We start from the raw sequence: 7,483 nt of genomic DNA, 5'->3' as shown, positions 1-7,483 counted from the left end.
TTTAATGTTGTTTTATATCGTTTGCATAAGCACATCAAACATTTCTCCCTTTTCTGACCATTTCCCATCCTTGTAAAAAAACTTTATGAGTCCAAAAGTCTGTGCTGAAGTTCAGAAGATCAGCTAGTGCTTCCTGCAACCTCCATTATAACGCTTCATTATAAGGCCACTGATATACTGACAACTTAGAAATAATATGGAATAGTGATAGATGGGCATATCTCCACACAAACCCTGAGACATTATAAAACCCTGGATATTTCATTTGAATTGATTTCTAAAGACAACTGTATCCTACACCAATGTCAGTATTTGAACCAAATATATCAGTTGCACAAATTTGTTACATCGGATCATTTCAGTTTTTGGTACTATATCCATTATCATGCTGCTGAATCTTAGAGTCTAACATTACAATAAGCACAAAAGATTGAAATTGTTTGAGAAGCTCTTCTAGTTTCTAAGTCCTTCAGTGTTCCCACACGTTTTGACCAATGAGCGTCCAATCATCCTTAAAATTCCCTGAAATATCCAGGTTTTCCATGACCGTGGGAACCCTGTATTTTGCCTTCAAAAGAGTCGCTTTTAATCACCCTAAACGCTCATATCAGTCACCGGTTAATTTTATGGGGAAGCTTGTTTCTTTGGTGTGTGTTTATATGAGCAGATATGTGTCTTGTGTCTTTAACATTTGTCTATCTGGGTCACAGACTGCATGGCCAAGCGCTTTTGTCATGGTGATGACCTGAGCCAGGTAGTGACCAGTGTCACTTTACCGCTGTAATAAAGAAAAAAGTAAAAAAAAACAAAAAAGGAAACTGCTATCATCTTTCAGCCGGACCACCAGGACAACAAAACCTCCTGCTTATTAATTCCATCTAGAATGTTCTGAGTCACCTGCCCAGATGCAGACAGAACAAACACTGATAAAGACAACATTAAATTAACACATTAGTGGTGTCTGCCATTGCTAATACTCACGCTCTAGGTTTATGGGTCTGAACAAACTTGGGCGAAAATTATACATCGATTACAATTTTTCTTGAATTTTTCTCAAAATTTGGACAAGCCACAAGACTACAATGTCAGAGAGATTTTGGTTTTGGCTCTTTTAACTTGGGCCAATAATCATCCACCCATTGGCAAATAAACTGCAAAACTACATTTTAATTACAGAAGTAGATAAAATGTAAAAAGGCAAAAAATATATATTATTTTGACCCACATTAAGTAACATTTTGGCTTGAATTGATTTAAATTGGATGAATTGATTAAGAATGGTATGATATAAATACTAGTTTGAATGTTTTTTGTATTTGGGAAGAAATAGTTTTAATTATTAAGAACTCAAAATTTTAAGTTTGAACCAAACCATAAATTATTTTGGCTGTAACAAATTCTTTTCAAGTTTATCCAATTTTTTTTACCCTTCTCTAATGTATATATATATATTATATATATATATTGACAATGTCTACATGACAGTTGAACTCTTACTGAAACATTCCTCTCTTTTACTGACCTGGAACCAAGAAATGCAGTCGATTACTCATGATAGAGTAGCTTAAAAGACCCATGAATACCTTTAGTTCATCTATATGCCATTATACTTCTAAGTTGACATTCAAATAAAAATGTACCAGATATTTTTACTACCTTTAAATCACAGAAAATATTGAGCGCTACACAATGTTTGGTCCAATCCAATGCTCTCTATGATGAAAATGTCCCTCTCCCTAATACCACCTGGCACAGACTAGCAATAGTAAGTAGTAAATCAGGGCTCATGATTAAGTTTACAATCAAATAAGCAAAAATCTGACAATAATGGCATCATAAATCTAGGTTCTTTAGCTAACATGACAGAAAAACTGTCAATTTCCACAATTTTTACAGTCTCCATATTGAGTGTTATGACTTCTCTTATTCATTTGTCTATGACTGGCTCTTCTCATACTGTATCTGGTTGTATTTAAAGCACAGGAGCACAACATCGACTGTGTACATGAGAGGTCAGGGGTCAAACTCTGACATGATATAATCAGTGGATATGGTTAGTGGTTATGGTACACTCAATGCATAGACAATGACTGAACTGGCCACATTTGACATATCATTAGCATATGCATTACGGTATGCATTATGGATGTTACATAGAGGTTCCCGTACAGAGACAGACAAATGGATTAAAGAATGCTAAAAAACTTTTTTTTTTTTACATACTTAAGCATAATGATCGGTATGCTAAAGATGGATGTGGTGTGTAGTTTGTATAGTTGTGATGTTGAAATGTGTTAAACATAAAATTAATGATTTTGATTTGATGAGTCATTTATGGTAAATTTCTTCAGGAAAGACATGAATATCCATGTTCGAGTCCGTATGGCTTTCCTTAAATTAAAGGAACATGCAAACAATATTTACTAAATTGTGCATTCTTTGCACACAGTTTGGCCATAATCAAGGGTAAAGGGAAACGACACTTGAGTTTACAGCCTAAAGTTAAGGATATAGTGATACATCAACTTCACAGGTGATACATCAACATCGAAGTATGCTGAAGGCAATGTAAGGTGTGTATTTGAGCGCTTGGGAGAATGTGTGTGTTTGCAAGCTCATGTTTTCTCATACGGTAGATGTAGCAGTTGGTTTTACTGTGATGCTCTGCGCGATATCCTCCCTATTGATCTTCTTCAGTGCTGTGCAAAGCGCATCAATGTTAGCCGAATCCTGGCTCGCCCAATGAGACAGAAGGGCTTGGATGGGCCTTTCTTCCTGCTTGAAATTAGCAATGTGTTCTTCTTTGTATCCCAGTAGACCTGCCAGGCTGCACCAATCGGTTTCCTCATTGGCTCCTGACTCCTCCCATTCACAGGTATGATTTAGCAGTTTCTCAACCTCCTCCCGTGTGTGCAAGGGCAAGGACAGCGCCGAACCTCCATCTATCTTGACCACTAAAACAAAAAGACTACATTTAGCCATTTGGATTAATATACCTAATGTAAGACTACAAAATGTCCCAAACCATATTTATACCCATACCCTGTTTGTTTGTAGTAGTGGTAGTAGTGACATAATGGTAGGAATTATGTAGACATAACCACCACGCAAACCACACAAATGCATGGAGCCTGGGGTCCTGGGGGCCCCTTGCTAAATATATATATAAAATTATCTTATGAAACTTTAGAATGTGCAGCCTAATAGGTTTAAACTCAAATTTACTGTACAACTTGGATTGTAGCTTAAAAGTTCTTTTTTTGTTTATATATGTATATTGTTTTTATATAAATTACAAATAATCATACAACTGTTGCATTAAACTGTTGCAGTAAATGAGTTGCTTACTCAATATTTAAATAGTCTGGTTCAGTATATGCTACAAGCTGGTCCCGCAGAGTTCCTCTGAAACCCTCTACTACCACCAGCTCCACCTGTCTAGGGGCCAGGTTTATTAAATAGGGAAAAATAATCGTGAGGCTGTAAATCTCATAAAGGTGCAGATGGGAGTGGGAAGTTTTGCAGGTGATCTACTGACAATGAGCAAGTTAAAGAACAGAAAAACCAGGCTCATTTCCATAATGATCAACGCAAACTACCAAGAGCAGAGCAATTTAGCAACTATCGCAACCATGTGAAGTGCAACATGGGTTAAGACATGATTTCTTTGGGCATTAAATAATGGCACAAATATCAGTAAATTTACTACCGTCAGTAAAATCATGTATAATTTATTTAAATACTCTCCCATAAAGTTTGTGTCTGAAAGGGAAACTCCTACAAATGCATATGCAATAAGGTCAGCAGCAGTAACAGCAGCAGCAGCTTACATAGCAAGTCCACTAAGACTAACATATACAGTTGTGCTCATAAGATTACACACCCCTTGCAGAATATACAAATATGTTAATAATTTTAACTAAATAAGACGGATCATGAAAATTGCATGTTATTTTTATTTAGCGCTCTCCTGAAAAAGCTATTTCACATAACAGTTGTTTATATATACTCCACAAGACAAAATAATAACTGGGTTCATAAAAAATGACCCCGTTCAACAGTTTACAATCTGAATCTTTATAATCTGTGTTGTTTCCTGGATGATCCACAACTGTTTTTCTGTGTTGTGATAGTTGTTCATGAGTCCCTTGTTGGTCCTGAGCAGTTCAACTGCCTGCTGTTCTTCAGAAAAATCCTCCAGTGCCTGCACATTCTTTGGTTTTCCAGCATCTTCTGCATATTTGAACCCTTTCCAACAGTGACTGTATGATTTTGAGATACATATTTTCACACTGAGGGCAATTGAGGGACTCGTACACAGCTATTACAAAAGGTGGAAACATTTACTGATGCTCAAGAAGCCAACGCTATTAAGAGCCAAAGGGTGTAAACTTTTTAACAGGATGCTGATGTGTACATTTTTCTTATTTTGTTTAAAGTTCATATTTTTTCATTTGGTACTGCACTTAAGAAGCTAAAATATTAAAATGTTTCCCAGAAGACAAAATAAGCACAATTTACCCTGATCATCCAATTCAAAAAGTTTAACCCCCCCCCACCTTTTGTAATAGTTATGTATGAGTCCCCCAATTGTCCTCCATGTGAAAAGATGGATCTCAAAATCATACAGTCACTCTGGGAAAGGGTGCAAATATGCAAAAGATGCTGGAAAACCAAAGAATGTGCAGGAGCTGGAGGATTTTTCTGAAGAACAGCAGGCAGTTGAACTGGTCAGGACCAACGAGGGACTCATGAACAACTACCACAAAACAGAAAGACAGTCATGGATCATCCAGGAAAGGACACAGTATTAAGATTCAAGGGTATGTAAACTTTTGAACGGGGTAATTTTTATAAATTCAGCTATTATTTTGTCTTGTGGAGAATATGTAAACATCTGTTATGTGAAATAGCTTATTCAGGACAGTATTAAATAAACAATAACATGAAATTTTCATGATCCCTCTTATTTTGTTAAAATTATTAACATTTTGCATATTTTGCAAGGGGCATGTAAATTTATGAGCACGCCTGTATATATATAATTATATAATTAATTATCATATATATACAGTATATGATTTAAGGGTTTGTACCTGTATGTGGAGGCCCCTGGCCCTCCTGTAAGCTCTGACTGTCCACTGAGATGCCGCTGTCACTGTGGAGTTTCTCTCCCTCAGGAGAAGGGGTCTGACTGGGGTTTGCACTGCATGCTCTATTATTGGCTCCTTGCTTGTTCTGCTTACAACTGTTCCACCTGAAAGATATCAAAGAAAGCATCAGAACATTTGATTAGAAAATCAGTATTTATTTCTAACTTAAAATTGAAGTGTGACGTTTCTGCACCACTCTTCCTCCCCCTGCCATTGTTCAGACAAGCTTGTCCCACCCAAACACACCCTATTGGTTTAGCCAGAAATGGAGATGTTGGACCACTCAAACAAGCAATGATCTGAAAGCACCAGGACATTCACACCCTAGAGAAACAAAAGCGGGTCAAAATTATGCCCTCCAGCTGTGATTTTAATATTTTATGAGCCCTTCCCCCCACAACCTCCATCTCTGTCTGCTCAGAAAACTAGCTGCCTTATGTGAATTTTTTTCTACATTGTTATCAGTCAGTAAAAACATTCAGTTGTTATTTTGCATATTTGCATATGCGGTCTTGATTATTATATTGCCAGATTTGCTCAAGGCTTTGAATGCATTACATTAAATCAGAAATGAAAATTATGTTTTTAATCTGATCTGAGATCAGTGTCTCTGCATTACTCCACATAATAAACAATGTGCTCGTGATGGATCAGATGGAAGAACAGCCTCGAAGTGGTTTTTTTTTTTTGCTTGTTAGTTTATAAATATAGCTGAACTAAAGCCTACATAGCTGTACAATGCTTTGTGAGTGGAGATGAAAACAGCTCAGGAAGAGAATGAATCTGGTCCTCCTCACCGTTTAAAGATGATGAAGGCCACCAGGCCCACCAGCACTGCAGCCAGTATAGAGGTGTAGATGGGAATGAGGTTGTCACTCAGCCCATGGAGTCTCTTCAGCCCAGGGTCAGCCGTGGTCACGCTCTCCGTAGGACTGTCAGGAGGAGACTTGGCTGTACAAAAGACATCTGATGGAGCACGAGAAGAAGAATAAGAGGGAGAAGAAAAAGGAGGAGGAGAAGGTGTAGCATATGGAATAGGAGAAGGAAAGGTTGAGCTGTTAGGAGGATCTACATCTGTTGGAGGAAAGGAACAAAGACAAAGAAAAAGACCAAATCTGTTAGTTGCAAAAAAGAAGGAATTGGCATGAGAGATTTCTAAAGCAAGTTAAAATTGCATAAATCATGCAGTTATTACAGAATATGAAAGGAGGTACAGCCATTCATGAAACACAAGAAGAACACTTTGCTTTTTTTTTTTTTTACAGTTTAAATAAAACTAGTTATATAAATGATTTACACAAATATTTTTATTGCAACTGCTGCAATAATATTTTTGTGCAAATCATTCATAAAACCACCTTTATGTAAATTGTGGTATTGAGTTGATAGTTGAAGTTCAAAAAAATAAAAATGAACAGTTTGCACACAAATTCTTTCTGCTTGAATAAGGTCGGGTGTGTTTAAGTTCTTTATTTACTCATCCTCATATTGTTACAAACATGTATACTCAAAAGAAAACACTGTGAAAAAATTTTTGGACCCCACTGACTTTCATTGTATGGACACAAACAGTTGAAACATTCTTCAAAATTCCACAGAACAACACAGAAAAAAAATCATGCAGGTTTGGAATGACATGAAGGTGACTAAATGATGACAGATTTTTGGGGCAACTATTACTTTAAGATCAAGTTAGTTACAATTTTAGCAGATCTTGACATGGAATCTGTATCTACAAAAAAGCTAATTTCCACAGAATTGAAAAATGTTCCACAAAGTTTGATTACTGAATAATTTGATTTTCTGTTATCTACTAAAAGAGTGTAAACAAACTGTGGAAAACGTTACCAGATTCCATCTAGGTCTAGTCATTAGTTTCTAAAACAATCCCAAAATAAAAGACACAAAAACTTTCCAGTGAACATTGTAAAATTGAGTAAAAGCACATTAGTACTGAGACTGTTTTGTCTTGGCCATGTGAACTCTGTTCGCCGGCAAGCTAAAAAAATTATTCTTTTGATTTGATTATCTTTGATTCAATTGGGGGCCGTAATAAACAGGCTTTGTCCTGAGTCAAAACTAATGGACACTCAGCTAGTGCAGGAGACTGTGATTAGATTGGAGAGGTAGAAGCTCGACCCAAGTAGGACAGGCATCGCCCCGGGCTACTGTGTGTGTGTGTGTGTGTGTTTGAATGGGTGGTGTAAGTTATACCATAGACAGATGGACAGACACATTGAAGATCATCAGATATTCTGGCTGTAGGGGGATGGGGGGGTCATTGGGGGTTTGGTTTGGGGAAGGGCCATGCTCCAGGGAATGTTGAGTCT

At 36.9% G+C, this 7,483-nt stretch overlaps 1 protein-coding gene across 2 annotated transcripts in view; it reads right to left on the bottom strand.

Annotated features, from left to right (window-relative positions):
* Positions 1 to 1,479: 1,479 nt before the first annotated feature.
* Positions 1,480 to 7,483, bottom strand: part of ngfrb (nerve growth factor receptor b) — a 36,565-nt gene continuing 30,561 nt past the window's right edge. Inside the window, exons 4-6 of one of the 2 annotated variants that reach the window (XM_016481112.1) lie at positions 5,951 to 6,227; positions 5,097 to 5,257; positions 1,480 to 2,954 (exon numbers count right to left, since the gene is read on the bottom strand). In XM_016481112.1, coding sequence (XP_016336598.1) covers positions 2,626 to 2,954; positions 5,097 to 5,257; positions 5,951 to 6,227 — 767 coding nt within the window. In that variant the 3' untranslated portion in view covers positions 1,480 to 2,625. The remainder of the gene's footprint in view (positions 2,955 to 5,096; positions 5,258 to 5,950; positions 6,228 to 7,483) is intronic. The other variant, XM_016481113.1, reaches the window with a different exon arrangement.

This window comes from Sinocyclocheilus anshuiensis, unplaced genomic scaffold, assembly GCF_001515605.1.
Source record: "Sinocyclocheilus anshuiensis isolate Anshui unplaced genomic scaffold, SAMN03320099.WGS_v1.1 scaffold537, whole genome shotgun sequence".
NCBI lineage: Eukaryota > Metazoa > Chordata > Actinopteri > Cypriniformes > Cyprinidae > Sinocyclocheilus > Sinocyclocheilus anshuiensis.
Note: the sequence above shows the minus strand (reverse complement) of the source record. Positions and strands in the feature narration are given on the sequence as shown.